The 15,742-nt window shown below is 39.5% G+C and overlaps 1 protein-coding gene across 2 annotated transcripts in view; it reads left to right on the top strand.

Moving 5' to 3' along the window:
- LOC121281978 (sorting nexin-12) overlaps window positions 1–14,433 on the top strand; it is a 30,068-nt gene extending 15,635 nt beyond the window's left edge. The window contains exons 2-5 of one of the 2 annotated variants that reach the window (XM_041195275.1): window positions 7,831–7,926; window positions 10,008–10,132; window positions 10,848–10,938; window positions 12,998–14,433. In XM_041195275.1, coding sequence (XP_041051209.1) covers window positions 7,831–7,926; window positions 10,008–10,132; window positions 10,848–10,938; window positions 12,998–13,027 — 342 coding nt within the window. In that variant the 3' untranslated portion in view covers window positions 13,028–14,433. The remainder of the gene's footprint in view (window positions 1–7,830; window positions 7,927–10,007; window positions 10,133–10,847; window positions 10,939–12,997) is intronic. The other variant, XM_041195276.1, reaches the window with a different exon arrangement.
- The last annotated feature ends 1,309 nt before the right edge of the window (window positions 14,434–15,742 follow it).

Below are 15,742 nucleotides of genomic sequence, written 5' to 3'. Positions count from 1 at the left end.
TCCTATGCAGGCTGATAGATTAGATGTGAATTAGGTTCTAAGAAAACTATGCAGGACTACAATGACATCTATCAAAATATTGGAACCTCCCTCACAAGCTTGAACTAATCATGCCTGTATAACTCTTAGTTATGGGTTTAGTTAAGATAGACATTTGATTTCCAAAAAGTTATTCATTTTGGAAATTCAGAGTATTTTATTGTTAAAATAATTTATTGTAAATCATGCATAAAGATGATCAATCCTGAAGTCAATTTTCTAATGTATATTAAATGATATTTTTGCTTTCACCAAAAAAAAATCCAGTCTCTTTTTTTTCTCTTTGACCTGCAGTTGCATTTTGTTAGGGTTCCTTTGTGCCATATTTGGTCAAATGCTACCTTGATAATGATGGCAGTTAGACTATTATCTTATCAATATGATGGTGGGGATCTTGGAGGCGTTTGAGATTTTCCACTTGACGCTTGGCTGCAATCCCTTGCAAAAGCACCAGCCTTTTCTCTTAATGGCAACTGTACTTGCATAACTGTCCATCACTCTTCCCTGATTCTAGTAGGGCTACAGAGTTTTTCAGTTGTGGTTTAAACCAGCCTAAATGGAAGACTAGTAAACAAGACTGCTAACCCACAACACTTCTGGCTGCTAGATCAACCCTTCAATTCTATCAGAATGGCATAGTGCTGTAGTACTAGGAGAGTCTCCTTATTTTCCAAACCCACTACCACCTAGAAGGGTAAGGGCAGCAGATGCAAATACTTTGGAACACCACCACCTAGAAGTTCTCCTCTAAAACACACACCAACCTGACCTGGAAATATATCACCGTTCCTTCACTGCTGGGTCAAAATCCTGAAACGCCCTCCCTGACAGCACGTGGATTGCAAAAGTTCAAGGATGTAATCACATTGGAGGTGGTTCAGAGGAGGTTCACGAGATTGATTCCAGAGATGTGAGTCTTGTCTTTATGAGGAGAGATTGAACAGTTTAGGCCTATACTCGCTAGAGTTTAAAAGAACGAGAGGAGATCTAATTGAGGCATATAAGATGCTAAAGGGGATAGACAAAGCAGAAATGGAGCAGATGTTTCCCCTTGTAGGGCATTCTAGAATGAGAAGCCATAGTTTTATGCTACGGGGTGGTAGATTGAAATCTGAGATGAGGAGGAATTACTTTTCTCAAAGGGTCGTGAATCTGGAATTCACTACCTCAGAGTGCAGTGGATGCTGGGATGCTGAATAAATTTGAGGAGATAGATCGATTTTTAATTAGTGACAGGTTGAAAGGTTATGGGGTGAGGGGGGGAAATTGGAGTTGAGGCCAAAGTGAGATCAGCCATGATATTGAATGGCAGGGCAGGCTCAAGGGGCTGAATTGCCTACTCCTGCTCCTTGTTCTTGTGTTCTAAGAAGGTAGCTCACTGCCACCTTCTCAAGGGCAATTGGGGATGGATGATTAAATGCTGACCTCATTCACAACACCCTCATCCCATGAGTGATTTTATTTAAAAAAAAAAAATCTTCTTGTCTGTATTGGGCATTCCTACCAAGGATACTGAGGGCTTGAATTTGCAGCTGTAGGTTGATGAGAGGGTGTATTTTAAGTCGGTTACCTCATGTTGGTCCCTTCACCACCTGCCACACAACCAGTCTGACAACATATCTCAGGTCATTGTGAATGCCTGAAGAGTACCATTTTTTGCCTTTGCTTCCCTTTAGAGCTTCCTCCAAATGGTGCTTCACATGAGTACTGATACTCTAATTGTAGGTGGCAGTCAGTGGGAGATTACCATGGGCTTCGTGGCCTGAGGATGTAAGTCCACGTTTAATGTTGTGGACTCCCAGGACTATGCTCAGCTGACTATAAGCTATTTTCACATTGCTTCCTTGCACCCCTCAGCCAACAGTGGGGCAGGACAAGACTATGGATGGTGATGAAATCTTATGAATATGAGTGATCACAACTATCTGTCAGTTGCTTATTTAATTTGTAGGAAAGCTGTTTCAACTTCTGACTTCAGATGTCAGTGAGAACGTTACACAGCCAGCTGGGTTGAACTGGCCAGCGCTTAGCTCAGGAACTTGTTGAAATGAGCCATATAACTCCACAATAGTTTACTTTTAAAATAAACAAGCCAGCAATGAAGTCATTTCAAAATATTAATTGACCATATATCAAATACAAAAGCAAAATACTCTGTGCTGGAAATCTGAACTAAAAACAAATGATGGAAATACCCAGCAAGTCAGGCACCATCTGTGGAGAGAAACAGTTTGACCTGTGAGTACTTTGGTTATTGCCTGTTCTTTCTCATGTATCCAATAATCTCTCCAGAACTGTTAAATCACAGTAACCAGAAAAGTAAACCTGCCTAAATACTTCCCACTCCCTGGGTTACTTTGGCAGCAGAGCAGTGGACTGTGGAAGACCGTCCTTTAATATTGTAAACACTGGTGACGTCAGGAGCTGGCTACTAGATTCCTGGAATTCAAAAGTCAATTTGTATGGACTAAGTGAAGGAATTTGTATTTGTATAGGGTCTTTCATGACATCCAGATTTCCCAAAACACTTTTTAATGGTGGATTGCTTTATTTGAGAGTTCAATTTTTTTAAAAAGACTGGTTTACAGTCTAGGTCGATGTCTTGTGTTATGTTAGGCTAAGTCTTTATTTTGCATAACCAGTTGCAAATATTGCATATGAAGTCAGTCAGAGGGATGGATGGAGGCATTGGCTTTGCACTGTGTTCGCTTGTCCTGAAGGCACTTGACTCTGTTTCCTGAAATGCCAAAATCAATCTGATAAACACTTATTCATTTGGGTCTGTCCAGGGTTTTTTCTTTGCACCCCACCCTCCACCAACACACATGTATTGGGATCCAGTTTGCAAGCCTTGAAGTTAGCTTTCAGATTGCCTTTATATCAAAATTTGATGTCCTGTGGCGCAGGTTCCCATGCTCAGCTGGCTGTAGAATATTGCATTTGGTATGCTAAACCTTCCACGTGGACTACATGACCAACTCAGCAAAACTGAGTTCTGATGAACATGTCCTCTCAATGCCAAGTATGCAGCACTTTGCAAGAACCTCCTCATTGGGGATTTTGTCCTGCTGCCTGATGTTGCAAATAGATCTCGGGCAAGTGAAGATGGAATGCTCCTAGTTGTGTGATGCCAGTAGGTTATCCAAGTCCTGCACCCATCAAGACGTGATTTAAGAACCACTGCCTGGTTGACTTTGGTCTTTGTTCTGAGACAAACTCCATGCTCTTTCCAAAGTTTGAATGTGAGCTTGCTTTTGTCAGGAAATGGTTAATTTTTTTAAAACGTGAAATAGTGTTGGTGGAGAGGATACTCCCAAGATAGTAAAATTTTTGCACTGAATGGGGGGGGCCTTATTGATGGTGAATATAGCGCCTTGGATTATGCAGCCAGGGGTGGATTGATACAAAATTTGTTGTCTTCAGACTTATTGTCAGGCCAAAGTGTTCTGAGGCTAGGGCAAAGGGATCAACAAGTAGCTAAATGTCCCCTAGAGTATGCACTCGGAGAACGATTCAAAAGTTCATTCCTCAGCTATTCAGTAACTTTTTGTGCAAGCCTTTAGGCTTTGCAAGTTGAAGTTGCCAATTTTCCTGAATTGAATGTGTACTCCTGTGTCAGATCTTTTGAGTGCATATCATCAATGCAATGAGAATAGCCACTGCTATAGTGTAGGCCAAACGGCAGTCAGTTTCCGTGCGGCAAGAACCCATGAGCAGCGATAAAACAATTAGTGCTTTTTTTCCCCCCAGTAATGTTGGTTGAGGAGGAAGTATTGGGGAGAGCTGTTTTGCTCTTTGGATCTTATCTGCCCATGCAGGTGGGTGTGAGAGGCTCAGCTTATTTCATCTGAAAGAGGGCAGCTTGTGACAGTGGTTTTGTGCTAAAATCTCGAGTGCACATACACCCACAACCTTCTGACTCAAGTGAGTGTGCTTGTCGCTGACTCTTCAAAAATGAATGTTTAAAGATTAGAGATCACTGTCTCTGTGGAATAGGTGATCGTCCAAGGTCTTACAGGAAGCACATCCTGCTTCCTGTAAGAACTTCATTCCATTTTCTTATTGCCATCACATCTATTATGACAATGCCACCTTACACGTTGGTGTTTGTCCTTTTCTCCTCAACCGAAGATTCCTCTTCACTATGGTTGATGGGAGTCCTCTACCAAGTCTGTTCCATTTCTCTTACTCTGCTCTCATTCTTTACCATCCCACCAGACCATGATGGATTTTCTCGTCCTTGCCTTCCATTTCACCATTTCTGCCACTTGCAGTGCATTGTCATCTCCAAACACATCTTCCCCATCCTTTTTTAATATTGCAGAGGAACACCATGGTCCACTCCTTTAATCATCCTTCTCTTATTCTTTCCCAGATAAGTGCAGAAGATGCAACACCTGTTTTAGCTCCACCCTTCCAATCATCCAGGGCCCCAAACACTCCAAGGTTAAACAGCAGTTTACTAGTACATATTTCGTATACTGGATTCACTGCTCACAATGTGGTGGTTTCTAAATTGGGGTTTTGAAATGCCTCTGTTCAGCCTGTAAGCGTGACTTCAAGTTTCTGGTTTGCCTATCTTGAAATCTCAGCCCCACCCCCACAGTAACTTCTGTCCTTGGCCTCTAACGCTTCCAGTAAAGCTCAACATAAAAGATGAGGCACTTTACAGCCTCCTGGCCTCAACACGGAGTTCAATGATTTTCAGATTATAATCTCTGTTCCTGTTTTTTTTAGTGGCAGTTGCTCATGTTTCTGCTATGATCACTTATACCTCCTTCTAGATCTCTTTTTCATTTGTCCCAGTATCATTTTTACATTGTGCCACCATCCCTTTGTCATTTAAATTTCCTTACCTTGCATTCTATCTCAGACCTTCCTATGTAAAGATGAGCATTTATTTAATTCACTTGAATTGCTTCTAGTTGTTCTGCTTTAGCATTGGTTCTTTTAGTGTGCATGACATTTGAACGTGGACAAAGAATTGTTCTGTCCAAGAACTTCTAGGAACTGATGAAATATTAAGCAATTAATTTAAATTTTTATGAATTTCATTAGTGTTCCCCTATAGTCTGCCCCTAAACATAAGTTAAACTTCTTGCCAGATACTTGGTTGGCTTCAAAATAATTGTGTGTCATATCTCTATACCCTTTCCCAATCCAGGTACTTGCACATTTTATGTACATTGAAGATAACATTTGGGCTCATCCACCCTACAGCTACAGCCAGTGCTCTTTTTTTTCGACCAGCTAGAGCCTGGGCCATGCTTGAGATGTGTAGTAGAATATTTATAGTTGGTTCTCTTTTTTTTTCACTCTGCTGCCCACCCAGCCTTCTCCCCACAATTTCTTCTTTGAATGCTAAGAACTTGTTTTCTGGGGAGAAAATGAGGTCTAGCTAAATTCTGGTAATTTTTAGTTTTTGAAAAAAATCAACCCTGTTTAAAAGCTGCCCACAATATCTCTGCACTAGCTTATCTCTGCCTCACAAACTGTTGAATTGGGTGTGAGTTATATCAATGAGCAAGAAGTTTTGAAATAATGAAGTTGATGTTGGGAGTGATACAGCATTACTTAATTTTTCTCTCTCATAGTTCCTGTGAATTTTTTTTGGCAAATGGCAACTATATGCATAGTTAACATTTAGAAATCATCTTTTTTGAACCCAGTTCACCAGGAGCTCTTTACACTAACCATTCAAATTTATTGTTTTGTGCAGATCTGTTCTACCATTGCTGTTGGTTAACTATTCTTTTTTAAATGAAGAGATGCAACAACATAAGGATAACTGTAAAACTTGATCTTTTTTTCCAGCCAGAGTTCGAATGAATCCTTCAGTTGACATTTTCACAAACTTTGATCTGTACCAAGGCTTGCTTTGCAATTTTGGGATTATGGTTTGGACAAATGTAATATATTAGCAACTGGTGTTGCTTTTATACTGTAGCTACATCTGGGAGAGCAAACTAACTTTTTCTCCAACCCCACCCATCCCATGCATGTACAGACTGACTGTGACATAAGAGTTCAGAGTAGAGTTGCCATGATTTTGTATGTGGACAAAATAACCATTCTATGATTTCATATTCTTGGTCTCTTTCCCCCTCCTCCCCAATAATATTCATCTTGGAAGTATGGTGAACTGAGAAGGATAGTGATAAGACTTCAAGAAGACATAAGCTGGTGAGAAATGTGAAGTGATTCATTGGTAGGCAGAGCCAGGACGGATGATATAAACTGAAGGGTACAATTCTAAAAGAGCTGCAGGAGTGGAGGAATCTGGGGGCATATGTGCAAAAATCATTGAAAGTGGCAAAGCAGGTTGAAGAAGTGGTTACAAAGCATCCAGAATCTCGGGCTTAATAAATAGAGGCATAGTATACAAAAGCAAGCAAGTTATAATTAACTTGTATAAAACACTGGTTTGGCTTCTACTGGAGTTTTTTTTTGTCCCGTTCTGGGCACCACACGTTTAGGAAAGATATGAATGCATTAGAGAGGCTGCAGGAATGGTTCATGAAAACAGTTCCTGGGATGAGGGATTTCAATTGTGAGGATAGATTGATAAATATGGGGCTATTCTTGGAGAAAAGATTGAGGTATTCAAAATCTTGAGCCTGGATAGGAACTGCTTCCATTAGCAGAAGGAAAAAGAACCAGAGTGATTGGCAAAAGAAGCAACAGCAGCATGAGGGAAACCTTATCTACATGGTGCATGGTTAGGCTCTGGAATGTACTGCCTGGTGGAAGCAGATTCAATTGAGGTCTTCAGAAGAGAAGTAGACAGTTATCCGAAGAGAAGAGTGGGGCTTGGTGAGTTGCCAGAATGAACATGATGGGACTGAATGGAACTTTATACTATAACCATTATGATTTATACTGCAGATGACCATGAAGTAGAAACGGCTTGATGTATTGTAGAGAATAAGAGGAACTGCAAGAGATTGGCATCATGGAGTGGGTAGTGGAGGAAATTAATCCATGTTGAAGAAATGCAAAGTCTGATGGATTTGATATGACCATAAAACCTGTTGCAGTTATGCAGATTCTGATTTGTTTGAGTCAGTCTAGATACCATTAACTAATCCAAAACCAGATTGGGGTGGCTCAAAAGCAGTGGTAGGACATAAATGAAGTGATTGTAGCTCAGAGGACAATTAGTTGCAATGACTGGATCAAAAGATTGAGTTTCTAAAGGAGCAGCTGATGATGGTAAATTTGAGAGTAATGGAAATGCTGCCTGAAGAAAAGTATCAGGTTAAAGGAGAGGTAGGGCTTACTGAGGAAAATTGGTCTGAAGATTGGGAGTGAAGCTGGTGTATAGGAGGGGAAGGGTCAGAGACATACCCTTGATTTTTGGAAGCTGATCGCAAACTGCTTGAATCTAGAAACTGGTGATGGTGTATCATAAGATGAGGTTGGAGGGTTTGTTTTTTCATTTTTCCACCCCCCCTGCTCTCCCCATAACAAGAGTTGTAGTGCATACGTTCAACATTCTTCAATCTTGGCTTTCAGAAGTAAGTTGCTGTTGCCTTCCCCACCTTCCTGTTGATGGAATAACCCAGTAGTTAAGTAATCATTTCAATAGGTACTCAGTGCTACATTGGCTGTGCAATGTGCTATGTCACCTAATCATTTGTTTGCTGTGTAGTGTGCCATCTATTACTGGCATAATTGATTTATATGCAGGATGTAAATTGTATTGGTATGACAATTGACTTGCATGTTGTAGAACTTGTAGGCCTGTACATAAAAACGCAACCTTAAAACAGAACTGTTTCCCCTTTGCAGACAAATCTTCCCATTTTTAAGATGAAGGACTCGTGTGTGCGCAGGCGATACAGCGACTTTGAGTGGTTGAAAAGTGAATTGGAGAGAGACAGTAAGGTAATGGCCATAGGAAAGGTCGTTAACTAAATCTAAAAGTATATTGGGAGATTTATCCTACTGGTGCTGCCAGTTAAACTTGACTCATTATTTGAAAGTATTTACTTCATATGTGGAAAGTAGTTTTTTTAAGTGAAAGTAAATAAAAACTTGCAAGCAATGCTATAAATGGAGTATATATCATTTGAATGGCTTTGATTAGATAACTAGCCCTATATTGTGGTCAGTGGCAAAGTAATAGTGGGGCAGATTTCCCTTTCCCGATTGCAATTGAAATATTGCTCTAAATCAAGGAGCTCTCCAGGTGTTGAGCAACAGTAACACCATTAAGCTGGGGATACATCAAACACAATGAAGCATTCTCAGACAGGAAACCATGAAGTTAAAAGCACAATTCTTTAGTTTTTAATTTATAAATTTCAAGTAGTGAAATCAATGATTGTGATTGGTCTAAGTAACTCATCTCCTGACTCCCGAAAGCCTGCCCTCTGTCTACAAAGCACAAGTCAAGAGTGTGATAGAATACTCTCCACTTGCTTAGATAAGTGTGGCTCCAACAACACTTGAAGCTCAACCATCCAGGCCTAAGCGGCCCGTTTGATCAGTATCCCATCCACCAACTTAACATTTACCCTCTCCACCACTGACACACAGTGGCAGCAAGGTGTACCATATACAAGGTCCACTGCAGCAACACACCAAGGCTCCTTCAACAGTACCTTCCAGACCTGCAACCTCTATCTAGAAGGACAAGGGCATCAAATGCATAGGAACACTACCACCCCCCAAGTTCCCCTCATAGTTCCATATTAGGATGGTGAGAGGCTATCGCCATCCCTTCAGTCACAGATTCAAAATCCTGGAACTCTCTTCCCATCAAGTACCATGTGTACCTGCACCATATGGGCTGTAGCAGTTTGATTCAAGAAGATGGCTCACCATAATTCTACCTCATGGGCAGTTAAGGATGGCCAGCAAATCGTGGTCTTGCCAGTGACACTCTTCTTTCATGAAAGCATTTTTAAAAACTTGAAATATCAAATTTCCCCAAGGAATATTTCATGTAAAATTGGCTTTCCAGGGCCAGTGAGGGTGTTCAATAATTATGAACTTAATATGCTGTTTAGAAACCCGGTTACACCTTACTCAATAAGGCATAACTTTTTGTCAAGTGTTTTTGCAATCAGACTAAACACAATGGGAGTTCTTGTCACTTCAAAGATTTCCCATGTATTACATTGAGGAAACCTGAACAGCGTACCCTCTGGGGTGGAAAAATACAGAATCGTTGACAGCAGCTTCTCAATCTCTGCTTTATTCTGGCATGTGTGGACTCCTGCAGTTGCTATCAATTTCAGTGGAGCGTTGGCTGTGAACTCTGACAGTTTCACCATCATTGCTATTGCAAAATCCAGCCCAATCCAGTCTCTCTCAGACCTGACTGTGTACTGTAATTTAACAATCCTGGCTTTTTTTTTGTAATGCACATGCTCTTAAAGCGAGTGATGGTTTCTTTCAGCAGGAAGGGCCTCCCTTGGCATGGGGAGTGCTTCTAATAACCAACTAGTGATCCTACTACCTCCTTTTAGGTTTGCATGCAGCTGCTGCAAAAACAAGTATTTATAAATTGGATGTTTTTGTTTGCAAAAGCAAACAAAACTGCCTCAAGACAATCTTCCACATTTTTTTTTCTTGCCTGCATTTTAGCCGTGCCAGAAACATTAGTAATGTGTAAACTGAGCAAAAGTATGAGTTCTGATATGCGGTGACAGGATTTTCTGTCATGCTGATGGATGTTTGCAATCTGTATAGGAATTCTGGGTGACAGCAAAATAATGACCAGTAGAAAATTAGTGAGTGATGTACAAATATTTCAAAGTTGTATTGATAAAAATCGTGCAGCATTCCAATCTTAGTGTGTAGTAATTTCTGCAATTTATGCTCTTTGGAGCTGGAGAAACATCCATTTTGAAACTTGGCTTTCCTGAATTGATTTTTTTTAAAGTGCTTTGTAGTGGGAACTAGATAAAGGAATGTTCAATGCATTAAGGTATCTATATTTTTTGTATAACTCACTGCAGATTGTTGTGCCACCGTTGCCAGGAAAAGCTTTGAAACGTCAGCTTCCATTTAGAATGGATGAAGGAATTTTTGAAGAGTCTTTTATTGAAGAAAGAAGAGTTGGATTAGAACAATTCATTAACAAGTAAATTTTGTAACTAACTTCTACACATTTGCTTTAGGGAAGATTCTCTAATTTCATCCTCATTGCAGTTTCAGTACCTAGTTACGTGCAGCTTCATGTACCTTGTGCAAGTACAAGAATGTATGGGCAGCCTCATGATGACCTGTCACATCCCTATCTTTCAATATCAAAAAAACTTAGAGATTGTGTACATATGTCTACCTCTAGCTACTGATCCTGGTATTGCATCATTACTGGTTGTCTTCCACTATAATAAAAGACCTTGTAATGCCAAAAAAGACCCTGTAATGCCAAAACAGAAGGTTCCTATAGGCTATTGAGTTTTTTTTCAAAATTGAGCTTTATGAGAGTAATTAGATTGTAGTAACCAGTGGAAACAGTGATAAAGTGGCTTAGATTTGATTTTTACCGGAGGAACGGAGGTAAAGTTTAATTTTGTTTGAAGTTGTTAGGGAATAGAATGCTTTTCCACAAGGGGATATTGGGGTAGAATATTTAATTTAAAAGGAAATTGGCTAAGCATTTTAAAGGAAGAATACAATGGAGGAAATGCCAATTAAATAGCATTAGAGTAGATGCAACTGGAAAAACTGACTTGCCATACAGCTCAATATTTAATTGTGATCCCTATTCTTTAATTAGCTGAGGCAGTTATTGAACACACAAATCATCTACATGTCTCTTTTTTCCATGTTTAATTTCTCCCTCTTTTTAGAATTGCAGGTCATCCATTGGCTCAGAATGAACGCTGCCTGCACATGTTCTTACAAGAGGAAAGCATCGATAGGAATTATGTACCTGGCAAAGTACGTCAGTAGGGCAACTGGGTGCTTTGGTCTTTCCTTCAGTGAATTACCTTTATTTTTACACTAAAAGTTAAATGTACTTTCATCTTATCACTTGCCTTTAATCCCAGCTGTTCAAAAAGTAAACACTGCTGGTTTCATGACTATGATGTGGCTTTTTAACACCCTTCCAAACCCTCTGATTTCCAGCAGAGGCAGCATGAGGCCTGCAAGTTCAGAAATGAGCATCAGGGCTTGTGCCATTGGTTTGTCTTGTCTTGACCTGAAAACCTGAGCCTACAATATCAGGTTGTTCAGGCTTTCCATTTTTCCCTTTTTTTTCCTTCTTTCTTCTGTTACATCTTCCACCCCAATCTCACCATGACTTCACTTGGAGGAAAATAAAAGTTCATTAAAGTTCAGCTCACAGACCTCTGGATGTTAAATACAATTTCTAATTTTTTGTATGGCTTGATGCAAATGGTGTTTAAACTTGTAACTGTTCATATTGTAACTGCTAAAGCTTATGTGACCTGCAAATGTTTGCTACCTTAAATATTACTGGAGAACAATTTGTCTAAAGATTCTTAAGCTCTTCCTAAAGCTTTTCTTTAATGTTTTTCCCCTTGAAGATAACTTGATAGATACTTAAACCAATCCCACTCTTATCCTGAGTACATATTAGCCCTTCCTCTCTTTTTACCAGTGTACCAACATATTTTCTGTTCTGTGATGCACTGAATGGCTTTATACAGACTTGGTTTTTTAAGAGCACTGCAAATGGACATAAGTAGAATTGTAAGATGTCTAATCCCATTGAGATCTACAGTGTGTTTACAGCTGTATTTGCCTGTAACTAGGCTTTAATAAGTAAATTTAATCAATATAAAAATGTGGCAACCTCTGTCAATTGTGAATTACACCCTAGATTTTTTTTTTGCTTGGCCAAAAGCGAAAAGTTCTGCAGAATCCTAAATCAGATTTTTCTTTTAAAAAGAGTTAAACAATCAGGTGTGCTACAATTGTTCTCTTTGATGTACAGTTGCTAAGTGTTAAACCTTGCTGCAAAATGTATATAAGCTTTATTTAAAGTCTTGAGGTGCAGTGTCAACTTTATGGTAAATGACAATTTGTTGGCTAACTGTTCTATCAAAGTTGATTGTTCATTCTTAAATATTCAGTAAGCTTCAATAACAAGTGTTTTAAAACATTCCTACTGATGTCGTAAAACTGAATTGAGGGGAAAAAATGTACTGGAAACAAGTAAGCTAGATATTGTGCAAGGAAATGTGTGGGAAATGTTATCTTTGGCTCCAGGCATAGACTTTAAACTGCATCAGGTTAATTTCTTGGTTCTAGCCTCCATTAGTTTTCTTAAATCCCTTGCATGTTCATACTCCCATATTGTATTTTCTTGTCACTTTTGTGTTCTGAACGCAGAAAAGTGAAATGCTGCTGCTTCAACTGGAAATAAATCCTTGTGGAAACTGTTTCGTGATCACCTTTAGTACTCGGATTGTTGACCTTTTTTATGTTCTCAAATACTTAATTCTTACTGAATGGGTGTGGTTGGTTTGGGATCTACTAGCTTAAATTTGAAGAGGGGAAATCTTTTTTCTGAAAGTCATTACTACAAGTTGTGGAGGAGTGCTAAAGCAATATTCGCATCGGTAGTTCCCTAAAATGTTCTAACGCTAAAGTATCACTGGCATCTCTTGCCAGTTGTTGCCCTTTGATCACTGGCTATATTTGAGTTTGAGCTACTTTCTGATTTTTGTTCTTTTGCTCTGCTACAAACTTGCTTCACTCCCAGGTGATGGTGTTCCAGGTAGATCATGATGCTATATGGGCTGTCGATTTTTAATGAAGCTAAACAGTTCACCACAACCAATTATTGGCCCCCTTAATTCATGAGTTCTGCACTGAATGTATTTGGATATGCTTTTTTTAAAAAAAAACCTGGGTGCAGAGAGTGTTGGTTGTTGGGGGGGGTGGTGTGGTTGTGGCTCTGTCTACTTCAGTTAATAGTCTACTTCTGTTAAACTACCAATTTTGTGATTTTTGTTTTTTCCTAATCCAGATTCTGTGTAAGTGGACAACTAAAGACTAGTAGGGGAAGCAAATCTGAGTCATCTGCAGCTCTTTGGATGGAAAGGCTGTTAACCTGAAGAAATGACAATTGTTAGTCTCAATGTTTCGTTCTGTTACCCCTCTGTCTTGCTTTCTTCCCTTCCTTGTGACCAAATCCGCTTTACTTTCCTCTACTGCTTATAACTTAACTCTTGCATGTGGATAACTTTTGCAGATGACATTAGCACTTAGTCATACTGTCCATTTGGAATTCAGCAAAAAGTTGCAGTTTTTGTTTCCAACTCCTAACAGGGGAATGGTTTAATGAATATGATTCCTTCTTTTTTTTTTTTGGAGGGGTGTGAGCATTGGTGGGTAGCCGTGAGCAAAAAGAGACCTCAACTGCTTGGTACCTGAAGTGCATAGTCATATTATCTTGCCAGTTGTTACAGGTTTATTCTTTTAATTGGAGCTTCCTCTAGGTGTATTTGCACAATTTGAGGTTGCCTGCTTTATCTTTGAAACTGGAGCTTGAAATGTGTGTTCTTCCATTGTTCCCTTGCAAATGGGTTGCTACTACACATTCCTCTAGTCAGGAGGTTTAAATTCCCATTAAAAGACCTTGGAATTTGAAGCCTTTGACAAAAGGGCTAGTGGAATTTGAATATGGCTTGTCCAGAGGAGGGAGGGCAACTTCATACAGTTTGTGAATGAAGATTCCTAAGATGAAGAGACCTCTGGACCTCACCAGCTTCATGATGAATTGAAAATGAGAGGTGAAAAGGCAGAAAACAACAACAATCCACTTCAACTCATTGGGCCATCAAGAGATTGTGTTCTTAAGTGTTGGACCACATGGGTTTGGTATAAGGACAGTCATAGTCGGGTATTCACGAGGTGCAGTTGTAATTGTAACAATACATTAACAGATTATTGGGACTATAAAATGTCTAATCTTTGGAACACTACTAGATGTATATGAGAGACAAACTGTGGGTGGGTACATCCATCCCTGACTGCCTTTAATGAAGACTACTGTTCTCTCGGAATAACATGTTGGGATGATGCTGTACAATTATATTTGCCAAAGATCATTACAAAATGCAATCTGTATTTTTTCCCTCTGAAACCAGAAATGATTCTGTCTATTGTTAATATGGATATACTGGCATATGGAGCTGATAGTTGAATCTTTAACTTCAGCCAATGTTGTCAATAATAATGGTGTTCTACATAAGCCATTGCACACAAAGCAGAGTTCCTCATGTATTCATTCATTTATCTCTGAATCACATTGATTTTATTTTCATTTAGATGCTTTTGTATATGTCACTGGGAAAAATAACTCATGCAATGTTAAACAGCCTTCTTAATCCAAAGTCATGTCTGATCTGTCCAAAATAATGTGTTCACTTATTGCATTCATATTAAACTACTGTAAAACCAGTTTCTGCAATTTTTTTCTTACAGGATGTGCAATATTTTTATTACTATAACATTTCTGAACCTAATCTTGCAGTTAGGTTACCAATTGCCGTTGCAAAATCATTTACATGTGGATTTTCACATTTTATCTTGTCCTACAGCATACTGTTGCACTTAGTTGGCCAGTTTGATTCCTGGTAATAGTATTCAACCTTTTTTCCATTCAGTCACAAGCACAACCCCAAGCTTCTGGTTGCCTGTCATTTTAATTCTCCACCATACTGACATGCTGACCTGTCCTCTGTCTGCTGCAGTGTTCCAGTGAAGCTCAACGTAAGTTCAAGATGCAGGACCTCTTTTGATTAGGCATTTTACAACCTTCCAGACACAACAGTTCAACTTCAGACAGTAATCTCTCCCCACTTTATATTTTTTATTATATATACTTTGGTCTTGCCTTTTTGCTTTCAGGTGGTAGCTATTCATCATTCTGTGATTCATTCATACCTCCTCTTAACACTTCCTTTGATTCTTCGGTTGTTCCATTCTTTGGTCCTGCTGGCTGACACCTTTGTCATTTAATCTTCCATCTTCCACCCTAATACAGACTTCCCTTTCTGTTGTTCCACCCTCCCCACTTGCTTAAAACCTATGTTTCTAACTTTTTTCTGATGAAAGTTCATTAACCTGTAACTTTAACTTTTTCTCTTTTTCTCTCTCTCTCTCTCTCTCTTGTAGATGCTGAATGACCTGAGTATTTTCAATATTTCTATTTTAATTTGCTGGAACCAAACTATTCTCATAGATTTTGCCTTTTACAATTAAGTACAAATTGGCTTTAGCAAATAAAGGAAAATTTTTAACCCTAATCTGATCAGTAACATGAAATGTGGGGAAAAGAGGGAATAGGGCAAAACATAGAAAATCAGAATCATGGAGTGCAGAAGAGGCCCTTCGGCCCATCCAGTCTGCACTAACACATGAGAAATGTCTGTTACCTAATCCCATTTACCAGCACTTGGCCCATAGCCTTGAATGTTATGACATGCCAAGTGCTCATCCAGGTACTTTTTAAAAGGATGTGGGACAACCTACCTCCATCACCCACCCTCCCAGGCAGTGCATTCTAGACCATCATCACCCTCTGGGTAAGAAAGTTTTTCCTCACATACCTCTTTCCCCACCCACCACCCCCACCCCACCCCTTGCTGGCACCAAAACCTCCTGCCCCTCACCTTGAATTTATGTCCGCTTGTGACTGACCCTTCAACTAAGGGGAACAGCTGCTCTCTATCCACCCTGTCCCTACCCCTTATAATCTTGTACACCT

This window comes from Carcharodon carcharias, chromosome 9 (genome assembly GCF_017639515.1).
Source record: "Carcharodon carcharias isolate sCarCar2 chromosome 9, sCarCar2.pri, whole genome shotgun sequence".
In the NCBI taxonomy this organism is placed as follows: domain Eukaryota; kingdom Metazoa; phylum Chordata; class Chondrichthyes; order Lamniformes; family Lamnidae; genus Carcharodon; species Carcharodon carcharias.
This window is presented reverse-complemented; position numbering and strand designations above follow the sequence as displayed.